The sequence below is a fragment of the Artibeus jamaicensis genome, unplaced genomic scaffold (assembly GCF_021234435.1).
Source record: "Artibeus jamaicensis isolate MK-2021 breed Jamaican fruit bat unplaced genomic scaffold, CSHL_Jam_final contig_311, whole genome shotgun sequence".
NCBI classification, from domain to species: domain Eukaryota; kingdom Metazoa; phylum Chordata; class Mammalia; order Chiroptera; family Phyllostomidae; genus Artibeus; species Artibeus jamaicensis.
Genome location: NW_026521717.1, coordinates 13243519 through 13269158, shown reverse-complemented (window position 1 = coordinate 13269158; position 25640 = coordinate 13243519). Strand labels below are relative to the sequence as shown.

The 25640-nt window shown below is 38.8% G+C and overlaps 1 protein-coding gene across 1 annotated transcript in view; it reads left to right on the top strand.

The window, feature by feature from the left end:
- The window catches only part of SUGCT (succinyl-CoA:glutarate-CoA transferase), a 1120941-nt gene that overhangs the window by 12012 nt on the left and 1083289 nt on the right, over positions 1-25640 (top strand). Inside the window, 4 exon segments of the mRNA XM_053662950.1 lie at positions 9179-9230; positions 9900-9973; positions 15225-15247; positions 15692-15741. Coding sequence (XP_053518925.1) covers positions 9179-9230; positions 9900-9973; positions 15225-15247; positions 15692-15741 — 199 coding nt within the window.

The following is a 25640-nucleotide window of genomic DNA, read 5'->3' as shown; positions in this document are numbered from 1 at the left end:
ACTGAGCATCATGGCTAAATGTTCATGAGGCATTGTTCCATTTAATTTTTCAGTAACCCTGTAAAATAGGTACCAGTATTATTTCTATTTTACAAATAGGAAAATTAAAGTAGAATTTGGTCACAAGTTAGTAGATAGTAACAATTTGAACTTAGGGGCAATAATTTTAATCATTGTAGTAGTGGTACACCTTAGTTTTACCCAGTAGATCATGGACTTGTAGGGGAAAGAATATGATGTCTCTCATCACTAATTAATCATAGATTGATTAGCACAATGTAGGGACAAGGTTTTTTTTTTAAAAAAAGTTTTTATTTATTTTTAGAGGGGAAGGAAGGGAGAGAGGGAGAGAAACATTGATATATGAAAGATACCTAGATCAGTTGCCTCTGACATGCCCCCAACTGGGACCCAGGCATGTGCTTTGACTGGGAATTGAACTGGCAACCTTTTGGTTCACAGGCTGGCACTCAATATATGGAGCCACACCAGCCAAGATGGAACAAGAGTTTTTAATGGGACCTTCTACTCATGTCCTTGGCTACACGTATCTATTCCTTTTGCCCCCAACACCAACTCAGTTGTGGAACTCAGCCTCTTTTCTTTGATTTTGAGAACAACTTACATAGGGCACTTGGGTTTGTGCCACGCTTTACCAAACCAGCTTGGTAACTTTGGAGAGATTCCAACATACAACTTAAAATCAATTGTTAACTATTCCTGTTTTTAAAAATTGTTCTTTAGCTATTTCATTTATTGAAATTTTTCTCTGGTAATTTTTCTCCTGCCATTTTTGCTTGCTTTTCTGTCCTCTAATTTTAGTTTCTAAGCTTACCTGTACACTCAAATCCCCATTATTCTTTTTTGTAAAGCATTTTTGCTGTCTCTTTAACTGTTTCTTTCTACTGTATTCAAGCCCTGTACAGATGAGAGAAAAGTTAGCTACCTGACCTTGAGGATTCTGGTTTCTTAATGATCTTAGTTTGGGCTGCTATAACAGAATACCACATACTTATAAACAACAGAAATTTGTTTCTCACAGTTCTGGTGATTGGAAAAATGAGATTAGAGTGCCAGCATGGTTAGATTATGGTGGGGACCTCTACTAGGTTGAGGACTGCCAACTTCTTGCCCTGTCTTTGCATGGTGGAGAGGGGACAAGGAAGTTTGCTGGAGTCCCTTCCATTCCTGAATTGTCTACCTTCATGATCTAATTACCTTCCAAAGGTCCCATCTCCTGATTCCCTAACATTGGGGGGTAGAATTTTAACATAGGAATTTTGAAGGGACACAAACATTCAATTTATTGTCATGAACATACTAATTTTCAAGTATGGGTTTTTCTTCCCTCCTTCACTCTCTCACAGAGTGATCTTTGCTAATTCTTATTGAGTGCTTACCATGTGCCAGGTACTGTTCTAGGCATGTGGATTTAAGACAGATGAGTCCTGCCCTCACTGAGGTTACTCTAGTGGGAAAGACAGTGATAAAATAAATAAATATATAATTATCAAGAAGACGAAAGCAGGACTTCCAGTCAAGATGGAGGCGTAGGTGGAAACACTATACCTCCTATCACAAACAAATTTAACGACAACAAAGATTTAGAAACAAAAACAACCAAACAGACAGAAAATTGAACTGTACCAAAGTCTGACAACAACAAACCATTCATCCAGACTGGTAAGAGGGGTGGAGAGGGCGGACAGCAGAGAGGGGTCCCGGCAGGAAAAGGCAGTGGTTGGCAGATCTGGGCTTGGGGAAGAAGTGAGCAAATCCAGTAAAGTGTGCCAGGCGGTTGGCTGACCGTGGACGCACATTTGTGTGCAGATAAACGAGGCAAAAAACGGGCAGTGAGACAAACCGTGCAACCCAGGGCCCCAGCGATGGGAAATAAAGCCTAAAAGCACTGATTGAAAAGGTGCCAGGAGAGACTCCCAACCTCACAGGAGAGTTTGTTGGAGAGACTCACAGGGTCCTGGAACGTACGCAAGCCCATCCACCGAAAACCAGCACAAGAAGGGCCCAATTTGCGTGTGGGAAGTGGCAGAGAAGACTGAAATTCGAGAGAGAGCAGAGTAAGCACCGTTGTTCCCTTTCTGACCCCTGCCCCATATACAGCATCACAACCCAGTGACGTGAGTTTCCCACCCTGGTAAACACCCAAGTCTCTGCCCCTCACTACGTAACAGGTGCAACAAGATAAAAAAAATGGCTTAAATGGAGGAACAGATCAAAGCTCCAGAACAAATACAACTAAGCAATGAAGAGATAGCCAACCAATCAGATGCACAGTTCAAAGCACTGGTGATCAGGATGCTCACAGAAGTGGTTGATTTTGGTTGCAAATTAGATGAAAAAATGAAGCCTACACTAAGTGAAATGAAGGAACATGCACAGGAATCCAATAGTGATGGAAAGAAAACCGGGACTCAAATCAATGGAGTGGACCAGAAGGAAGAAAGAAACAACCAAACAGAAAAGAATGAAGAAACAAGAATTCAAAAACTGAGGAGAGGCTTAGGAACCTCCAGGATATCTTTAAAAGTTCCAACATCTGAATTATAGGGGTACCAGAAGGGGAAGAGGAACAGCCACCAGTGGAAAACTTATTTGAACAAATAATAAAAGAGAACTTCCCTGTTCTGGCAAAGGAAATAGACTTCCAGGAAATCCAGGAAGCTCAGAGAGTCCCAAAGAAGTTGGACCCAGGAAAAAACACACCAAGGCACATCATCATTACATTAGCCAAGATTAAAATGAAGGAGAGAATTCTAGAAGCAGCAAGAGATAAGGGCACAGTCACCTACAAAGGAATTCCCATCAGACTGTCAGCTGATTTCTCAAAAGAGACTTTACAGGCAAGAAGGGGCTGGAAAAAAGTATTCCAAGTCAGGAAAGGCATGGACTTACATCCAAGATTGCTCTATCCAGCAAAGCTTTCATTTAAAATGGAAGGGCAGATAAAGTGCTTCTCAGATAAGGACAAGTTAAAGAAGTAATTCATCATCACCAAGCCCTTATTATATGAAAAGTTAAAGGTACTTCTCTAAGGAAAAAGGAGATAAAAAATATGGACAGCAAACTCACAGTCATGAACCACCACGTAAAACAAAAGCAAAAGCAAACTAAGCAAATAACTAGAATAGGAACAGAACCACAGAAATGGAGATCACATGGAGGGTTAGCAACAGGAGAGTGGGAGGAGGAGAGGAGGGGAAAAGCTACAGAGAATAAGTAGCATAGGTGGTAGGTAGAAAATAGAAAGGGGGAGGGCAAGAAAAGTATGGGAAATGTAGAAGCTAAAGAATTTATGATGCATGGACATGAACTAAAGGGAGGAATGTGGGTGGGAGAGGGTGTGCATGGTGGAGGGGAATGAAGGGGGGAAAATGGGACAACTGTAATAGCATAATCATTAAAATATATTTAAAATTTGTTTGTAAACGCAATAGATGTACTCACACCCCCAGGCCTCTTTTCTAGCCCACCTAGTGCCGCAGGAACCTGTACAGTGTGTTGTTAAAACATGTATTGAACCAGTAATTTCATCACTATTCTTCATATGTTCAGCCTGATCTCAGTCATCATGATCTAACCTTTTAAAGCCATTTGACTAGAATTTTATTTTGTGATTTAATGTTGATGTTAAATGTGTTGTGAATTACTGAAATAATTACCAACCTATCTCCTTATTTATAAAATGATGGGTGAAAATAAAAATGAAATACATACATGATTGTAAATTGTTTAATAAACTTTAATAATTCAATTTTTTCTCCATCTCTAATATAGAACAAATACGCAGAGGACTTTATTGCTATTTTTTGTTGTTAGTACTTTTTTCTTGTTTAGTTTACTTTTTATTTTTTAAGACTATTTTTAGAGCAGTCTCAGGTTCTCAGCAAAATTCAGAGGAAGGTACAGAGATTTCCCATATGTCCCCTACCCCCATACATGCACAACCTTCCACAGAGGGTACTTTTGTTACAACTGATGAATCTACATTGACATGATAATTACTCAAAGTCCATACTTTTATATTAGGGTTTATTCTTGGTGTTATATGTTCTTAGGGTTTGGAAAAATGTGTAATGACGTATCTAACATTATAGTATCATATAGAATATTTTTAGTGCCCTAAAAATCTTCTCATTTTAGCCTATATGTCCTTCCCATCTCACTTTTTATTTTTCATTAGACTAACTTTTTAAAATTATATTTTATTGATTATGCTATTATAGTTGTTCTCATTTTCCCCCTATAGTCCCTCTCTGCCCAGCACCCCACACTCCCTCAAGCAATCCCCGCCCCATTGTTCATGTCCGTGGGTCATGTGTGTATATAAGTTCTTTAGCTACTCCCTTTCCTATACTGTACTTTATATTCCCATGGTTATTCTGAATTACTTATCTGTACTTCTTAATCCCCTCACCTCTTCACCCATTGCCTCACACCCCCTCCCATCTGGCAACCATCAATATGCTCTCTATATCAATGATTCTGTCTCTGTTCTTGTTGCTTAGTCTGTGTTTTAGATTCAATTTTAAAAAATATCTTATTTATTTATTTTTAGAGAGAAAGGGAAGGAGAGAAGGAGAGAAACATCAATGTATGGTTGCCTCTCATGAGTCCCCTGCTGGGAACTGGCCTGCAACCCAGGCATTTGCCCTGACTGGGAATCAAACCGCGATTGTGTGGTTCGCAGGCCCGCGCTCAATCCACTGAGCTACACCAGCCAGGGCCCTAGATTCAATTTTTGATAGATATGTATTTATTGCCATTTTATTGTCCATAGTTTTTTTAAAGTATATTTTATTGATTGTGCTATTAAAGTTGTCCCAATTCTCCCCCCTTTGCCCCTCCCCTTCTTGTAACCCACTTCCCTGCAGCAGTCCCTCCCTTAGTTCATGTCCATGGCTTCTTTGGCTTTGTCTATAAGTTCTTTGGCTTGTCCATTTCCTATACTATTCTTAACATACCCGCTGTCTATTTTGTACCTCCAGTATGCTTCTTAATCCCTGTACCTTTGCCCCCATTTCCCCCCTTCCCTCTCCCTGCTGGTAAACCTACAAATGGTCTCCATATCTATGATTCTGTTCCCACTCTAGTTGTTTGCTTTGTTTTTTTAGATTCAGTTGTTGATAGTTGTGAGTTTGTTGTCATTTTACTGTTCATAGTTTTTATCTTTTTTTTCTTAGATAAGTCCCTTTAACATTTCATATAAAAGGGCTTGGTGATGATGAGCTCCTTTACCTTGTCTGGGAAGCACTGTATCTACCCTCCAATACTAAATGATAGTTTTGCTGGATAGAGTAATCTTGGATGTAGGTACTTGCATTTCATCAGTTTGAATACTTCTTGCCAGTACCTTCTCGCCTGCAAAGTTTCTCTTGAGAAATCAGCTGACAGTTTAATGGGAGCTCCTTTGTAGGAACTCTGCTTTTCTCTTGCTGCTTTTAAGATTATCTCTTTATCTTTAACCTTTGGCATTTAATTATGATGTGTCGTGATGTGGTACTCTTCAGGTCCAACTTGTTTGGGACTCTCTTTGTTTCCTGGATTTGTATGTCTATTTTTTTCACCAAATTAGGGACATTTTCTTTCATTATTTTTTCAAATAAGTTTTCAATTTCTTGCTCTTCCTCTTCTCTTTCTGGCATCCCTATGATTTGGATGGTGGTACTTTTGGAGATGTCCCAGAGTCTTCTTACTCTTTCCTCATTTAAAAAAAATTCTTGTTTCTTCATTCTGTTCTGGATGACTGCTTATTTTTTCCTTATGTTCAACTTGATTAGAATACTGGCTTCCTTCCCTTTACTGTTGGTTACCTGTGGATTTTTCTTTATGTAACTTAGTGTAGCCTTCATTTCTTCCCTTGTGCTCTTGCTGCACTCAGTGAGTTCTCTGAGCATCCTTATCACCAGTGGTTTGAACTCAGTATCTGATAGGCTGTGTATCTCCACTTTGTTTAGTTCTTTTTCTGGTGTTTTTTTTGTTGTTGTTCTTTCATTTGAGCCATATTTCTTTCTCTCCACAATTTGTCAGTCTCCCTATATTTACTTCTGTGTATTAGGTAGTGTGAATTTGACTCCTTGTGTTGGCACACCTGTTAAGTAGTATGGGATGGAGTCTTAGGTATTCACCAGGGGGGCAACCTGTTCCACCACTTTGTGGCTCTGTATGTGGTGTAGGGGTTGGAGAGGGGACAATGTTTTTGTCTGGCTGCTGGAGGCTTGCTTGGCACTTGCCCCATTTCTAGTCATTCTACCCACTTCCTTTATGTGATTTGTGCCCTTCTAGCTGTTGCCTTAGGGGTGGTTTCCAGAGTGGGTGTGTAGGTGTACTTTGAGGACTGTGCAGGTCCTTTAAACAGACTCTTCTGTGAGACTGGCAGTGTTTTCCACCACTCCAACCTCCACTAGATTTTATAGCCAGAAATTATGAGGCTTTATTTTTCCAGTGCTAGAAATCTGGGCTGTACTGTCTGGCCTGAGTTGCTCCCCAGGTATGCTTCCTAAATTTTATCTACTACATGTGAACATGGGGCTACCCATTCTGCCAGCTACCACCACTGCTGCTTTACTGCTGCCACCTCATGTTCTCTCATTCCTGGTTTTCTGTCTCTGTGCCTTATACTCGTCAGGATGAATATGGCTTCTTTAAATCCTTGGTTGTTGGACTGCCATACAGTTCAATTTTCTGATAGTTCTGGGAATTGTTTTCAGGTTAGCTGTGATCCTTCTTATGGTTGTGCTAGGAGGTGAAGCGTGTCTACCTACCTATGCCTCTATCTTGACAAGAAGTTCCTATTTTTATAGTTTTGATCTTTTTCCTAAGTAAGTCCCTTTAACATTTCATATAATAAGGGCTTGGTGATGACAAACTTCTTTAGTTTTTTCTTGTTTGGGAAGCTCTTCATCTGCCCTGTGATTCTAAATGATATTCTCGCTAGATAGAGCAATCTTGGCTGTAGGTTTCTGCTTTTCATGACTTAGTATGTCTCTTCTAGCCTGCAACGTTTCTTTTTGAGAAATCAGCTGACAGTCTTATGGAAACTCCCCTGTAGCTAACTAACTTCTTTTCTCTTTATCTTTAAGATTCTTTCTGTATCTTTACCCTTTGGCATTTTAATTATGATGTGCCATGGAGTGGGCCTCTTTGCATCCAACTTGTTTGGGACTCTCTGTGCTTCTTGGGCTTGCCCATCTATTTCCTTTGCCAAATTAGGTAAGTTTTCTTTCCTTATTTTTCAAATAGATTTCCATTTTTTTGCCCTTTCTCTTCTCCTTCTGACACCCCTATGATGTGAATGTTGTACTTCTTACAGTTGTCCCAGAGGCTGCTTACACTGTTCTCATTTTTTTTTATTCTTTTTTCTTGTTGTTGTTCTGTTGGTTGTTTTTTGCTTCCTTATGTTCCAAATTGCTGATTTGGTTTTTGGCTTCTGGCTTCATCCAGCTTAATGTTGTTTCCATGTAAATTGTTGTTTATTTCAAGTAGTGAGTATATCCTTTGTTTCTGACTGGATTTTTTTTATGCTGTTGAGGTCCTCACTAAATTTCTTGAGCATCGTTATAACCAGTGTTTTGAACTCTGCATCTGATAGATTGCTTAGCTCCATTTCATTTAGTTCTTTTTCTGGAGTTTTGATCTGTCCTTTCATTTGGGCCATGTTTCTTTGTCTCCTTGTTTTGGCAGCCTCCCTGTGTTTGTTGCTATGTATTAGGTAGAGCTGCTTTGACTCCTTCTCTTGGTAGTGTGGCGTAATGTAGTAGTTGTCCTGTAAGGTCCAGTGGCACAGCCTCCTCTGTCACCCAAGATGGGTACTCGAGGAGCCCCCTTCTTTTGGGTTTCATACACCTTCCTCTTGTAGTTGAGTTTTGGTTGCTCTTGGCAGGTCAATGGGAGGGATTTACCCAGACCAGTCACCTGCAAGGATTGGCTGTTACCATTTACCACCAACCTCCACCATCTGTGGAGGGTCAGCTGTGCAGGGTGGTTGTGCTCCAACGTAGTCTGTAGCAGTCCACTGAGTGTGCTGGCCCTGGGGTTTTCTGAGTGGTGCAGGCCAGCATCAATCCTAACTTGTGTGTTTACCCAGGGCCACCCAGCCTGAGCTATAAAGCAATCTGAAATGGCTACTACTTGTGCTGGGCTTGGAGATTCCCAGGTGAAGCCAAGTTGTGAATCTAGGCTGGCTATTGCTAGTGCCTGGGGCTCACTGAGGCCATCTTTTGCTTTTTTAAGAGGATTGTTGTGTAGCATGAGCCAAGACCCATTCATGTAGAAAAGCAGCTTGGTGGCCCCATATGTTGATTGGGGCAGAGTCTCTAGGTATCTCCATGGTGAGTCAGTGTTAGCCAGTCTCAGAAATGGTTCCAGCTTGCCAGCTTACAGGGGCGGGTCTACAAAAATGCAATGGACTCTGCTTGCCTCGATGCCAGATACTTCAGCCTCTCCCAGTATGCCACTGGGGCCTTTCAAGCTGCTACCCCTGTGCTGGAGCTCAGGGGCAGTGAGTCTATATGTGTGGATACTTTAAGAGGAATTGCTTGGGGCTCCAGCTGACTCAATCCCTGCTGGGGTTTTTTTTAGCTAGAAGTTGTGGGAATTTATTTTTATGGCACTGGAACCCTGGGCTGGGGGGCCTGGTATGGGTCTAGGCCTCCTTGCTCCTGATATTTTTATCTACCACATGTGGTTATGGATCCAGCCTGTTCTGTGTCTGCGCCCCTCCCTACCAGTCTGGATGGATGTGGTTTCTTTAATTCTGTAATTGTCAGACTTCTATTCAACTCGATTTATGACAGTTCTGAGTGATGGTTTTTCTATATTTTAGTCGTAGTTTTGTTGTGGCTGTGCGTAAGAGGCGAGCCATGTCTGCCTATGCCACCATCTTTACTGGAAATACCACAAAGTATCTTAAGTGCAGCTGGGGTTTAATTAATTGGGAATAATCGGTAATTAAAGGCTTCAAGTTTTACAGCTTGACTTAATTGGATCAGGTCATGATTTCTGTTACATATGAAGCAGAAATAATCAGTTGTGTAAAATAAAAGTGTAAAAAAGTCACTTTTTTTGGTAGTAGAGATTGCTTAAAACATAGTATGAAGAATTATGCATCCTTCTGAAAATTAGTAATCAATACTGTTCAAGTGTGTTCTGTTTTTGCCAGATATTGACAATGTGAAGCCATTGGAGGGTGTAAAAATTCTGGATCTAACAAGGTTTGTATTGGCTTATCTGTTTTTGGTGGTTGAGTTTTAACTTTCTCTCCAAAAATTCATTTATTTTTATATTATATGACTGTGCTTGTTTATATGTGTAGTATCAAAAATTTGGAAGGAAAAGTTCCTGGAATTTTATCATTTTGAAAGGCAATTTGTATAATATTTATGCATTTTTTCATTTTTTCCAGTCTGCATGTTTATATATAATTTTTAAAAACAAAAATTTGAACCATACTGAAATGAAGCATTTATTCACATTTTAAACATAAATGTTGCATTTTGTTTAACATTTTGTTGCATTTTGAATGGTTTCCTATATCATTCAAAATACAACAAAAAATAAACTTTTATTATATAGTTGTTACAAAATTAATCATCCCTTATACTTCAGTATTATAAATTATGTAAATCTTCATTTTATGTAAATCTTTGTCTCAGAAATCATTTAATTTTTTTCTGTAGGATAGAATTCTGGAAGTTGAATTGCTGCATTAAAGGAAATATATTTTTTAAAGCTCTTGATACATATCGCCAAATTACTTTTCGAAGAGTTCTAACAATTTTAATTCTTACTAGCATTATGTGAGCTTGTCTGTGTTGATAGACTATTAAGAAAATTAAAATAAAAATCTTTAAATGTAATTTATTTATCATTTAATATTGTAGAGTACTGGCTGGACCTTTTGCTACTATGAATTTAGGAGATCTTGGAGCAGAGGTTATAAAAGTGGAAAGACCAGGTAACGATATTGCTCTTTTTAAAACATAGAAACAAACTAATAAGTATTTTTAATAGTTTTAAAAGTATTCATGTACCTGTTTATGGAATGAAGAATTGAAATGAAAATATTATTTTCCTTTCTTCATTCCATATTTTCTTCTGAACCTATACTAATGATACTAATGATCTCTCTTTATTTTTTCTTTTTTTAAAATTTATTTATTTTTTATTGATTATGCCATTACAGTTGTTCTATTCCCCCTCTTCATTCCCCTCCACCCTACCTCCCCGTCCCCATTACCCCCCTTTAGTTTATGAGCATGTGTCTCAAGTTCTTTAGATTCTATATTTCTCATACTATTCTTGCCTCCCATCTATTTTCTATCTACTGTCTATGCTACTTATTTTCTGTACCTTCTCCCCCCTTCTCCTCCTCCCACTCCCCTGTTGCTAACCCTCCTCGAGATCTTCATTTCTATGTTTCCACTCCTGATCTAGCTGTCCTTTTAGTTTGCTTTTGTTTTAGGTGTGGTTGTTAATAACTGGGAGTTTGCTGTCCTTTCACTGTTCATGGTTTTTTAACTTCTTTTTCTTTTTTTTTTAAAATTTTTTATTGATTATGCTGTTACAGTTGTTCTATTCCCCCTTTATTCCCCTCCACCCTACCCCTCATCCCCACCATTACCCCCCCTTTAGTTTATGACCATGTGTCTCAAGTCCTTTAGATTCTATATTTCCCATGCTATTCTTGCCCCCCCCATCTATTTTCTATCTACTGTCTATGCTACTTATTTTCTGTACCTTCTCCCCCCTTCTCCTCCTCCCACTCCCCTGTTGCTAACCCTCCTTGAGATCTTCATTTCTATGTTTCCACTCCTGATCTAGCTGTCCTTTTAGTTTGCTTTTGTTTTAGGTGTGGTTGTTAATAACTATGAGTTTGTTGTCCTTTCACTGTTCATGTTTCTTTAACTTCTTTTTCTTAGATAAGTCCCTTTAACATTTCATATAATAAGGGCTTGGTGATGATGAACTCCTTGAATTTGATCTTATCTGAGAAGCACTTTATCTCTCCTTCCATTCTAAATGAAAGTTTTGCTGGATAGAGCAATCTTGGTTGTAGGTCTTTGGATTTCATGACTTGGAATACCTCTCTCCAGCCCCTTCTTGCCTGTAAGATCCCTTTTGAGAAATCAGCTGACAGTCTGATGGGGACTCCTTTGTAGGTCTTTCCTCTTATCTCTTGCTGCTTCTAGGACTCTCTCCTTCATTTTAATCTTGGCTAATGTAATTATGATGTGCCTTGGTGTGTTTCTTCTTGGGTCCAACTTCTTTGGGACTCTCTGAGCTTCCTGGATTTCCTGGAAGTCTATTTCCTTTGCCAGATTAGGGAAATTCTCCTTTATTATTTGTTCAAATAAGTTTTCCACTGGTGGCTGTTCCTTTCCCCCTTCTGGTACCCCTATAATTTGGATGTTGGAGCGTTTAAACATGTCCCGGAGGTTCCTAAGACTCTCCTCATTTTTTTGAATTCTTGCTTCTTCACTCTTTTCTGTTTGGCCATTATTTGCTTTCTTCTGGTTCACTCCATTGATTTGAGTCCCAGTTTCTTTTTCATCGCTATTGGTTTCCTGTGTAATTCCATTCATTTCAATTAGTTTCGCCTTCATATGTTTGTCTAATTTGTGGCTATAATCAACCAGTTCTGTGAGGATCCTGATGACCAGTGTTTTAAACTATGCATCTGAGAGTTTTGCTATTTCTTCATCACTTAGATTTATAGGCTCTGGGGCTTTGAGATCTTCTTGAGCCATTTTTGGTCTGTTCGTGCCCTTTAAGTGTGAGGAGCGGAGCCCTGGACTCCCAGGTCGCTGGGTTGTGACCCAACCCATATAATGTGGGGGCGTGGTCAGAGCCAGGAAATGGCGGCACCCTCTGCTGTTCTTTTTTTTTTTTTTTTTTTTTTTTCCCCTCTGCTGTTTTGAGCTGCTAGGTGAGCAGCAGAGCCTTAGGTGGTTCACCAGGGCCGGGCCACTCAGAGTTGCTGGGTTATGATGCTGTATGTGGAGGTGGGGTCAGAGCGGGTAAATGGCGGCTGCCGCTTGCCGAGGGGACCCGCTGGGTCCTGGTCCAATCGCCCACTCCCTCGCTTGTCTATCCACGCACAAATGCGCGACCACAGTCAACCCGCAGCCCTGCTCCCTCGCTGTTTCCCCACGGTCACTCGCCGGGTCGCTTGCTCGGGCTCTCACTAGGTCAAACCCTGCGCCTGGATTCCGCGTGCCTGAGTCCATCTGACCGAGTTTTCCTGTGCAACCCTGCTCCACCAGCTGCTGGTTTCGCCCCTTACCGGTCAGGCTGAAGAATTTGTTGTTAACAGACTTCCGAAAAGTTCAATTTTCTGTGTTCTGGCTGTGTTTTCTGTTGCTAATATTTAGTTGTCTCTAAACTTGGTTGTGTGAGAAGGCACCGCGTCTCCACCTATGCCTCCATCTTGGCGGAAGTCCTCGATCTCTCTTTATTTTTTATATATGCCAAGGGCTCAGGCTTAAGCCAGGTCCTTCCCACACACCTGAAAGCCTCTGGTAGAAACTGAGATGCAACATGTAATGATGCTAACAATACTTATTAAGTGCTAGGCACATTTTACAATGCTTTGTTTAGCTCAGGCTGGTGTCGCTCAGTGGATTGAGTGTGGGCCTATGAACCAAATAACCGCAGTTCAATTCCCAGTCAGGGCACATGCCTGGGTTGTAGGCCAGTTCCCAGCTGGGGACTCAGGAGAAGCAACCATACATTGATATTTCTCTCCCTCTCTCCTTCCCTTCCCCTCTAAAGATAAATAAATAAAATCTTAGAAAAAGAAAATGCTTTGTTTATATTATTGTAATTTATTTAATGTTAACATCAGTCTTATGGGCTGATGTTACTGTTCCTAGATTATAAATGAGAAGACAAAAACTCTGAGGTAAAGCAATTTGTCCAAGGTCACACAGCTAAGAGTATGCAGGTACTCAGCTCTGATTCTGTCTCTCCTTAGGCACACCCTGAACAGCATCTGGAATATTACATATTATTATATTTATCTGACTTTCACAGGTAATAGAGAAACCTGGTAAATCCTGCTTTCCAGAGATAATGCTTTATTTATTTAGTCAGTGATCTTCATTGTATTTAGTCATTGCTGGATACATGCTGAAAAATGTTAACATTCTAGCTAAACATCTTCTTTTTTGGGTTCCATAAAACTTCTAGTTTCTACATTTCTATCAATTTCAATACCACAACACTTTCTAATTTCAACCACTGTGACTTCCATTCTGGAGCATCCAATCTAATTTTTCTTGCTATTTCAGTTTGTCACTAGGTTAAATATTTGTATTTACATTAATTTTAAAAATTGTTATTTTCTATTTACATCAGCCTGGTTTTCCTTTGTACTTACTTGTTTCCATGGTGGGGGACATCTTCCTTTATCTAGGCCTTTATTATGTCCCATAGCCATATACTTTTTATCAAGCTTTGTTCCCAGCAGGTTTTCATCACTCTTTTTTCTGATTGACCTTGTTCCCTTAATTCTCCTGCCCAGTACATTTTGGTGTTCATATTATATAATTAATTGTTTTGGGGTTTCAACATAGTTATTTAACACATATGAGGAAAAGTAACTTGGCAGTATTTTTAAATTTTAGTAGTCACTTTTTGTGTCTACTTCTTCAGTTCTTTCAGTGAATAAAATTTGGTTGTAGGTTTCTGATTTAAGACTTAGATTATTTTTATTTCTGTAATCAAAGAGCATATCAAGCTTAAGTATATATATTTTTATATTTTTAGAGTTAGTGAGTGTAGTAAACTCTATGCCTGCAGGAACAGGTAGGTAACCTAAATGAGTGAAGGGGACTATGTATGGCTGCAAATGATGCTACTGATATTTCAGGATTGTCCTCAGTAGTCGGGGCTGTGAAGGTAGGGGTGTTGCTGTTTTGTTCACCAGTATGTCTGCTCTGCATAGAACAGTGTCTGTGACACTGTAATGGCCAGTAAATATTTGCTAAATGACTGAATGTGCTAAAATATCAATTAAGGCAGTCTGAATTTGTATATGAGCTCTCTAGATTTTGAAATCATGGCAGCCAGTTAAAAACTTTAAATTGTGTGTGGGTGAAATGAAACATGTGTCTGCAGTTGCCACTTTTACCAGTTTGTGACCTTTAATGTTTATTTTCTGTCATGTGTCATTGGTACTGATTCTTTTGCCTCTAAAACCCTGGCTGTATACCAAGGACAGGTGGGTCAGGAAAGTTGGTAGCACTTCAATTTAGATTTCTGACATTCTGAGAGATGAATGAAAACATTGAAAATGTGTATCTAATTTTAACCTCGTCATTGCTTAATTTCAAAACAATTTTTTTTTACTGTATTGAGAGTTTTCTAAAAAATGGAAATGTTTGGGCTTTCTCTTGACTTTGAGAGGTCCTGTCGGATCCTGAAGATCCAGGTTCATACATTTTTCCATAAAGCCTCTGGTTAATTACTGGCAGATTCCCTTTGCAGGCTTGTGAAGGTTTGTTTTTTTTTTTTGCCCCTGATATTTTGAGCATGATATTTGTTTGATCTTTACCATTTATTGTGTTGTTTTGTTATTAGTTCATCTCCAATTAGACCTAATGCTTGTTTTCTCCTGTGTCTTTTGTTTTTCTTGTGAGTTTCTTAAAAAAATTTAAATAAATGAGTGTATTATTTGCCTTCGTTTTGTTGTGTATTCCAAAAGGCTGTGTCTCGTTTTCTGGGTCAATTTCAGTAAAGTCTAATGGGCTAATTATATCATTAAAGTGAGATTGGAATTTAAGCTTTAACTTATATTCACAAATTCTTTTTGGGAGGCTAATGATAAATACTTTAGCTGTAATTACATAGTTGGTTAGTTTCTTATACCAATATTTAATCAGAACTTGTATTAAATTTTTTTAAAAAATATTTGATTTATTTATTATTAGAGAGAGGGGAAGGGAAGGAGAAAAAGTGGGAGACAAACATCAATGTGTGGTTGCCTGTCATGTGTCCCCTACTGGGGACCTGGCCTGCAACACAGGCATGTGCCCTGACTGGGAATGGAACTGGCAATCCTTTGCTTCAGAGGCCCATGCTCAATCCACTGAGCTACCCCAGCCAGGGCTTATCATTCCTTTTTCTAAACTGCTTTCTTCATGTAATTGTCTTGTAGAAGCAAAATTTTTTATATTCTTATGGCTTGTTTCTACCCTCTTTTGTAGATGTAGTTAATATTTCAAATAAGGTAAAATTTTATTCATTCAATGGTTACCAAGTAGAAATAATAGACCTTTTTATTAATCTTTCTTCTCTACTAACTTAAAACATTTCACAAGAATTTATAATGATTTGTAATGGAAGTAATTTTATTAAATTTGTTAAATGGTTCTTATATTTGTTACTGTTTTGACAATTGGTAATTGCTATTATTATTTGGAAAATTTTTACTGTAATCCTTACTATATTCTAACACATCTGAATTGCAAATAAAATCAATCAAGATGACTTAAATGTTTTTTCAGGAGAAAAATACATTTGCTTTAAGAGGAGAATATATAATATGAGTGGCTCCCTTGTTGAACTCTCAGTATTAACAGAAAACTTTATGATACTACTTTATATATATATATAAACATAATATATATATATATATATATATATATATATATATATATATATAAATTTTTAGAGTATAGCTGTTAATATCAAGGATCCAAAAAGAGTGAAAATCATCAAAGAGGTACAGTATGCTCAGTGAAAGGCATCTTACCACATGGATTATAATTAGGGATTTAACAGCAGAGTAAAAGTGTTTTAAAATTTCATTTCATTGACAATCTGTAATTTTGTTGTAAGTGCCATTTAAGATATAACTTTACTTTTATGGTAAGTATAATTTGCTTTATAATTTCTTGCATATTGTGTATAATGTTTCTTGATACTGTGAAGGTATTTAGTTTTAGTACTAGCTGCTATTGGCTGAGTGCCTACTCTGAATCCGGTCTTCGGCTTGGGCACTATACACTATGTTTACATTATCTTCTCAAATTCTGAGATTTTTGACTTGCAAATGAGGTATTAGAATCTTCATTTTCACAGGAGGAAAATGAGTGTTATGGGGCTTAAGTAATGCTCTGAAGATTACATAGCTGGTAAAAGGAAGAGCTGAAATTTGAACCCTGGGTTCACATCACTAGAGAGCCCAAGTTTTTTCTAACACTTATTCAGATCCCCAGTATGTCCAGACGTGCTCTTGGTATCCTTCCTTGAGGAACAGGATCATAGAATGGTTTGGAGCATATCCTAGCATTCCATTGCTGGGATTCAGATCTCTTCTCTAATTTTTAAAATATATTTTATTGATTATGCTATTACAGTTGTCCCATTTCTCCCCTTTAATACTCCTTTGCCCTGCACATGCCCTCGTGCCTGCATTCCCCACCTACTCTTAGTTCATGTCCATGAGTTACACATATAAGTTGTTTGGCTTCTCCATTTTCCATACTATTCTTTACCCACCCCCCCATTTACTACCTATCATTTATGCTACTATTCCTGTACTCTTCTCTCCTGTCCTCCTCCACTTCCCCACTGATAACCTTCCATGTGATCTCCATTTCTGTGATTCTGTTTCTACTGTAGTTGTTTGCTTAGTTTGTTTTTTGTTTTTTTAGGTTCAGTTGTTAATAGTTATGAATTTGTTGTCATTTTCCTACTCCTATTTTTGATATTCTTCTTTGTCTTAGATAAATCCCTTTAACATTTCATATAATAAGGGCTTGGTGATGATGAACTCCTTTAACTTGACCTTTTCTGGGAAGCACTTTAGCTGCCCTTCCATTCTAAATGATAGCTTTGCTAGATAGAGTAATCTTGGTTGTAGGTCCTTGCCTTTCATGACTTTGAATACTTCTTTCTAGCCCCTTATTGTCTACAAGGTTTCTTTTGAGAAATCAGCTGATAGTCTTATGGGAACTCCTTTGTAGGTAGCTGTCTCCTTTTCTTTTGCTGCTTTTAAGATTTCCTCCTTATCTTTAATCTTGGGTAATGCAATTCTGATGTGCCTTGGTGTGCTTCCTTGGGTCCAACTTCTTTGGGACTCTGAGCTTCCTCAACTTCCTGGAAGTCTATTTCCTTTGCCAGATTGGGGAAGTTCTCCATTATGTTTACAATTTCTTGCTCTTCCTCTTCTCCTTCTGGCACCCCTGTGATTCGGATGTTGGAATGTTTTAAGTTGTCCTGGATGTTCCTAAGCCTCTCCTCATTTTTTTGAATTCTCACTTTTTCATTCTGTTCTGGTTGAATGTTTATTTCTTCCTTCTGGTCTAAGCTATTGATTTGAGTCCAGGTTTCCTTCTCTTTACTATTGGTTCCCTGTATATTTTCCTTTATTTCACTTTTTATAGTGTTCACTGTTTCTTCTATTTTGCAACCATACTCAACCAATTCTGTCAGCATCCTGATTACCAGTGTTTTGAACTGTGCATTTGTTAGGTTGGCTATTTGTTTGTCACTTAATTGTATTTTTTCTGGAGCTTTGATCTGTTTTTTATTTGGGCCAAATTTTTCTGTCTCTGAGTGCCTGTTACCTAGTAAGGGGCAGAGCCTTAGGTATTTGCCAGAGTGGGGCAACCCACATTGCAGTGTCATCATGCTGTATGTGGGAGAGGGGTCTGAGAGGGAACAGTGCCACTCGTTCAGCTCTTGGCCAGCTTTTAGTCACTTCCTGTGCTACCTACAAGCAAATTGTGCCATTCTGGTGCTGATGCCTGGGTAGGTGGGTTTTTGTACATTGTAGGACCCTGTGGATCTCTTTCCATTGAACTCTCCTGTGAGGCTGGGAGTTTCACTGACCACCTCAAACCTCCACAGGTTTTTTCAGACAGAGATTTTGCAGCTTTATTTCTGCACACCAGAACCCAAGTTCTGTCTTGTTCCCCAGTTGTTCCTCCCAGCTTATCTGTATGCAAATGTGAGACCTCCTGCTCCTACCTGTCTGGATGAATATTTCTTCTTTAACTCCTTGGTTGTTGGATTTCTGTAAAGTGTGGTTTTCTGTCAGTTCTGGTTGGTTTTTGTTTTTTAAATTTGTTTTTGTCCTTCTTTTGGTGGTGTGAGGAGGCACAGTGTATCTACCTGTGCCTCCATCTTGGCTGGAAGTCCTCTTCTGTACTTTATAGCCATGTGACTTCAGACAGGTTACTTAAAGAATGCCTCAGCTTCCTTATTAGTAAAATGCGGATGATAATACTACCTACTTCTTAGGATTATCATTATAATTATTATTATTGCTGATGTACATGAAATTGAATTCATCATGTGAGGTTGAACTTGTTTGCCATCTTTGTTACAGTTTAAAATCTAATGTAATGGATGTAAGTCTACCTGATTAGAGAAACAAACTTCAAAATTTGTTTTATACCAAACAATCAACTTTAACATCCTTGCTCTGTTGGTACTTTTCCTATCTAGTGGGTGATTGAAAGATAATTTTTTATGTTTATTAAGATGAGAATCAGTGGCCATCACTTTGGTTTTATTGGATTAACCTTGTAAATTTAGAGTTTTTGTTTACTAGATATATTTTGAACCCAAGCTTGTTAATTGCCTTGATCTGTGTTACTACATCTTTTCTATAGCATAATTTAGCTTTTTTAATATAATTGTTTTAATTTTAATTTTTATTATTTATAATATTAAAGATATTTCATTTATTCTCCCTTCACTTCCCTCCACCCAGTCCACCTGCTACTTTCATAGTCAGTCCCCACACCACTGCCTGTGTCCATGGGTCCTTCATGAATGTTCTATGACTAATGCCTTCACCTTCTTTCAATAAGTTCTCATCTCCACCATCCCCTCTTACAGCTATTAGTGTATTCCATGATTCCATGCCTCTGGTATTATTTTGCTCATTGTATTATTTTGTTCATTAGATTCCTCTTATAAGTGAGATCACATGATATTTGTCTTTCACTGATTGACTTACTTCAGTTAGCATAATAGTCTCCATTTCCATTTATGCTGTAGCAAAAGGCATGGATTCCATCTTTTTTTCTGTTGTATAGTATTCCATTGTATAAATACACCACAGTCTTTCTTTAAAATTTTTATTTAGTAATTTTTGAAGTACAGTTTTCTGTCTATTTCTCCCGTCCGTGCCCACCCCGCCCCGTGCTCCCCACCTCCCTCCCATTTCCACCCCGCTTAGTTCTTGTCACTGTGTGCTTCATGGTTGTTCCTCCAAATTCCTCCCTTTTTTCCCCTTAAATTCCCTTCCCTCTCCCCTCTGGTCACAATCCCCTTGTTCTCTATTTCAGCGTCTTTGTTTTTATTCTGCTTGCTTGTTTGTTTTGTTGTTTAGCTTCCTGTTAAAGGTGAGATCATATGGTATTTGTCTTTCAACACCTGGCCTATTTCACTCAGCATAATGCTTTCCAGTTCCATCCATGTTGTTGCAAAGGGTAGTAGCTCCTTCTTTCTCCCTGCTGCATAGAATTCAATTGTGTATATGTACCACAATTTTTTGATCCATTCATTTACTGATGGGCACCTAGGTTGCTTCCAACTCCTGGCTATTGTAAATTGTGCTGCTATGAACATTGTGGTGTATGGGTTCTTTGAAATTGATGTTTTAGGATTCTTGGGATATAATCCTAGCAGTGGAATTGCTGGGTCAAAAGGCAGGTCAATTTTTATTTTTCTGAGAAAATTCCATACTGTTTTCCATAATGGTTGTACCAGTCTGCAATCCTACCAACAGTGAACTAAGGACCCCTTTTCCCCCACAACCTCTCCAACATGTGTTGTTTGTTTCTTTGTTTATGATAGCCATCCTGACTGGTGTAAAGTGGTATCTCATTGTGGTTTTAATTTGCATCTCTCTGATAGCTAACGATATTGAGCATCTCTTCATGTGTGTCTGGATATTCTGTATGTCGTCCTTGGACAAGTGTCTGTTCAAGTCCTTTTCCCATTTTTTAATTGAGTTAGTTGTCTTCTTAGAGTGGAGTCATGTCAGTTTTTGTATATTTTGAAGATTAAACCTCTGTCTGAGGTATCATTGGCAAATATGTTTTCCCATACAGTTGGTTGTCTTTTTAATTTAATAATGTTTTCTTTAGCCACGCAGAAGCTTTTTATTTTGATGAGATCCCATTTGTTTATTCTTTCCTTTACATTCCTTGCTCTAGGGGACATATCAGTAAAAAATGTTGCTGCGTGAAATATCTGAGATTTTCTTTCCAATGTTCTCTTCTAGTACTTTAATGGTGTCACGGCTTATATTTAAGTCTTTTATCCACCTTGAATTTATTTTGGTGTATGGTGTAAGTCTGTGCTCCAGTTTCATTTTTTTGCACATAGCTGTCCAGTTCTCCTAACACCATTTGTGGAAGAGGCTATCTTTACTCCATTTTATGTTACTGCTCCCTTTGTCGAATATTAATTGACTGTAGAGAGTTGGGTTGATTTCTGGGCTCTCTGTTCTGTTCCATTGGTCTATGTGCCTGTTTTTATGCCAGTACCAGGCTGTTTTGGTTACAGTGGCCTTGTAATACAGTTTGATATCAGGTATTGTGATCCCTCCTACTTTGTTCTTTCACCAAAAGTGCAGCTGCTTTTCGGGGTTGTTTATGGTTCCATATAAATTTTTGAAGTGTTTGTTCTAGGTCTGTGAAATATGCCATTGGTACTTTAATAGGTATTGCATTGAATCTGTATATTGCTTTGGGTAGTATGGACATTTTGATGATGTTAATTCTTCCAATCCACGAGCATGCACTCATAATAATAATACTCAGGCAGAATAATACCTGCCTCATCAAAAGAGTTTGGGAGTCTTCCCTCTTAACTTCTTTTGGAACAGTTTGAGAAGGATAGGTGTTATTTATTTATTTTTTGTTTTTTTTAAATATATTTTATTGATTATGCCATTACAGTTCTATTTTCCCCCTTCATTCCCCTCCACCCCACACACCTCCCCCACCATTCCCCCCCTTTAGTTTATGACCATGTGTCTCAAGTTCTTTAGATTCTGTATTTCCCACACTATTTTTGCCCTCCCCCTATTTTCTACCTACTGTCTATGCTACTTATTTTTTGTACCTTCTTCCCCCTTCTCCTTCCCCCACTCCCCTGTTGCTAACCTTCCATGTGATCTTCATTTCTATGGTTCTGCTACTGATCTAGCTGTCCTCTTTGTTTTTGTTTTAGGTGTGGTTCTTAGTAACTGTGAGTTTGCTGTCCTTTCGCTATTCATCTTTTTTATCTTCTTTTTCTTAGGTAAGTCCCTTTAATCTTTCATATAATAAGGGCTTAGTGATGATGAACTCCTTGAACTTGACCTTATCTGAGAAGCACTTTATTTGTCTTTCCATTATAAATGAAAACTTTGCTGGATAGAGTAATCTTGGATGTAGGTCTTTGGATTTCATGACTTGGAATACTTCTTTCCAGCCCCTCTTGCCTGTAAAGTCTCTTTTGAGAAATCTGCTGACTGTCTGATGGGAACTCCTTTGTAGGTGACTGTCCCCTTATCTCTTGCTGCTTCTAGAATTCTCTCTTTCATTTTAATCTTGGGTAATGTAATGATGATGTGCCTTGGTGTATTCCTTCTTGGGTCCAACTTCTTTGGGACTCTCTGAGCTTCCTGGATTTCCTGGAAGTCTATTTCCTTTTCCAAATTGGGGAAATTCTCCTTTATTATTTGTTCAAATAAGTTTTCCACTTGTGGCTGTTCCTCTTCCCCTTCTGGTACCCCTATAATTCTGATGTTGGAATGTTTGAAGATGTCCTGGAGGTTCTTAAGCCTCTCCTCATTTTTTTGAATTCTTGTTTCTTCATTCTTTTCTTTTTGGTCATTTTTTTTCTTCTTTCTTGTCCACTCCGTTGATTTGAGTCCCAGTTTCTTTTCCATTACTATTGTTTTTCTGTGCATTTCCATTCATTTCAATTAGTTTAGCCTTCATATGTTCCTCTAATTTGTGACTAAAATCAACCAGTTCTGTCAGGATCCTGATCACCAGTGTTTTGAACTGTGCATCTGAAAGTTTGGCTATTTCTTCCTCACTTAGATTTATGGGCTTTGGGACTCTGAGTTTTTCTTGAGGTATGTTTTGATCTGTTCATGCCTGTTATGTATGAGGAGGTGTTTACTATGGTGGGGCCACCCAGGTTGTTGGTTTGTGATGCTGTATGTTGGAGCAGGGTCAGAGAGGGACAATGTTGGTCCCCTCTGCAACTTTCCGCCACTGGGGTGTGCACGGTCTGTTTCACCACTTTGCTCTTTCACCAGTTTATCTGCGCTCGAATGTGTGACTGTGGTCAGCCCTCAGTGAGTCCATCACCTTGCGTCCTCAGTGGGTCCGCTCACTATTCCACACCTGGGATCTGCCTCTGCCTGCTGGTGCTCCTGGGTTGCTCGCCAGGGTTGCGCACCCAGGTTGCACACCCTGGTTGGTCTGGTGGATCTTTCCTGCCTGACCCCACTCTGCTGCTGGTTCTGCCCCTCTTACTGGTTTGGCTGAAGGTTTCGTTGTTGTCAGACTTCCGTGTAGTTCAATTTTCTGTGGTTTGGCTGCGTTTTTGTTGCTAAAACTTTGTTGTTTTTAAACTTGGTTATGTGGAAGGTGCAGTGCTTCCACCTATGCCTCCATCTTGGCGGAAGTAGGTGTTAGTTATTTTTTGAGTGTTCAATAAAATTTGCCTGTGAAATCATCTGGTCCTGGGCTTTTGTTTGCCTGGAATTTTTGATTACTGCTTCAGTTTTGCTAGTTGTTATCAGTATATTCATGGTTCTGCTTCTTCTTGATTAGATTTAGAAGACTGCATGTTTCTAGAAATTTATCTAGTACCCAGGTTGACCAATGTCTTGGCCTATAGTTGTTCATAGTAATTCCTTATAAGCTTTGTATTTCTGTGTATCAGTTTTTACTTCTCTTTTACTTCTGATTTTATTTATTTGAGTCCTCTCTGTTTTTTTTCTTGATGAGTCTGGTTAATTGTTTGTCAGTTTTGTTTATCTTTTCAAAGTACTAGCTCCTGGATTCATTGATCATTTGGATTATTTTCTTAGTCTCTATGTCATTTAATTCTGCTCTGATCTTGATTATTTTCTTCCTTCTGCTCTCTCTGGGTTTTGTTTGTTGTTTTTTTCCTAGTTCTTTTAGATGTAGTGTTAGGTTGTTTATTTGTGGTTTTTCTCTCTTCTTTAGGTAGGTCTGTATTACTATGAACTTCCCTCTCAGGACTGCCTTTGTTGTCCCATAGGTTGTGGGTTTTTGTGTGTTCATTTTAATTTGTTTTCAGATACATTTTGGTGTCTTTCTTGATCATTGTTTATCCATTTATTATTTAATAACATGTTATTCAAGTCTCCATGTATTTGTATGTTTTTCAGTTTTTTCCTTGAGGCTGGTTTCTAGTTTTAAGTCATTGTGATCTGAGAAGATGCTTGATATCACTCCAATTTTCTTGAATTTGTTAAGGAGTGTTTTTTTAAATTTTATTTATTTATTTTTAGAGAGAGGGGAAGGGAAGGAGAAAAGAGTGGGAGAGAAACATTAATGTGTGGTTGCCTGTCATGTGTCCTCTACTGGGGACCTGGCCCCCAACCCAGGCACGTGCCCTGACTGGGAATCTAACCGGCAACCTTTTGCTTCACAGACTCATGCTCAATCCACTGAGCTAGACCAGCTAGGGCAAGGCTTGTTTTGTGTCCTACCATGTGGTCTGTCTTTGAAAACGATCCACGTGCATTTGAGAACAATGTATATTTTGTTTCTTTGGGGTGAAATGTTCTGTAAATATGAATTAAGTCCATCTCATTTAGAGTGTTGTTCAATGCTACAGTATTCTTGTTGATTTATTTTATTTTGAAGATCTGTCCATTGTTGACAGTAGGGTGTTAAAATCCCCATCATTGACTGTATTTGCTCCCTATCTTTTGCTTAAAGCCCTCCAAGATTTTTTTTTAATATGTAGGTGTACTTTCTTTGGGTGCATATGTATTTATAAGAGTTATAGCCTCTTGTTGGACTACACTCTTAAATATTATGTGGTAACTTTTTTTGTCATCATCGCTTTTGTTTTGAAGTCTACTTTGTCTGATGTGAGTATGGTTGCCCTGGATTTTTTTCTTGTACATTTGCATGGAATGTTTTTTCACATCTCTTTACTTTCAGTCTGTGTAGTGGGTTCCAGTGTGTGTCAGTACATGTCCCAAGTTACAAAGGATCTTCCTCTGCCTTGAGAGGGCTTCTAGGTATGGTTTGGATCCTCAGTGGAGGCAGAAACAGGATGCAACCTATCAATGTTTCCCTCTTACACTGATGGTTTTCTCTTTCTGTCTAATCACTAGAATATATCCTGTATGCATCGTTATCTTTCAAGTCTCACATCATCCTGATGGGTGGGGAAATGGACTTAACAGTCCATCAGCAAAATGATAACATGAGACTATGGCAGGGCACTTCACCTGCTCCTTCCAGTGAATCGTAGCTGTGGGCTCCTGCTGCTATGCTTCTTCCATGGACTCCACAGCCAGTGTAGCCCTGGCAGTCTCTCACCACCCTGGTGCTCTCTGCTCCTTGCTAGATCCTCAGCCTACTTAGTCAGACTCTGTCTGGCTTGTGATGCCAGTGGTGCCTGGGGTCGGGGAGGTGAGAGCCCCGTGTCTGGCAGTTAACTACAGTCCCTGGACCCTGGATCCTGGCAGAGAGATGCATGGCCCCACATGTCATGGAGAGGTGCAGCAGCATTGTGGACTTCTTTCCAAGGAGAATTTTGTAAATTTTACCAATTTGTTTGACCTCCAGACCTGTACAACCAGAAACACCAGATCAGTCAGTGGTGGTGGTGACTGTTCCAGGAAAGCCCAGATTGCCTACCTCCAAATGCCTGCGTAGACAGATAGATACTTGCACACTCCTAGTTTTTTTTTTTTTAGGTGAAATTTTGTTTGATTTTTTAAAAGTTAATTCATTAATTAATTTTAAATATTTTATTTATTTTTAGACAGAGGGAAGGGAGGGAGAAAGAGAAGGAGAGAAACATCAGTGTGTGGTTGCCTCTCATGCATCACGCACTGGCGATCTGGCCCACAACCCAGGCATGTGCCCTGACTGGGAAACGAACCGGTGACCCTTTGGTGTGCAGGCCAGTGCTCAATCCACTAAGCCACACCATCCAGGGGTGTTTGATTTTTCTAATTTTTTCTTTAATATTGTAGTCTTGCTCTGTTTTTCTACAGTGGTTACTCTCACCTTGACCCAACTTTCATTGTCTTCATTCTCAGGCCCTTCCTTTTATCTTCTCAGTAGTTATTATTATTGTTGGTATTATTAATCTAACAGCATTTTCTTTCCTTAATTCTTCTCTTTCTCTTTTGTTTCTCAGTTTCATCTTCAGTGTTCACAGTTCTACTTCTGTGCTTGTATTTCAGGGTATTCTGATATTTTGTCTTTAATAGTAAATGTTTCAGATTTGATTGAATAAATAATTTACAGTTTCTGTAGGAGTTATTAGTGGGGCAGTGTTAGGTGGTATTCATAGTTCTTATTACTGAGACATTTGAGTATTTTAGGCCTACACGTACAGTTCTGATCAAAATAAATGAATTACTGAGACTTCCTTTTCAT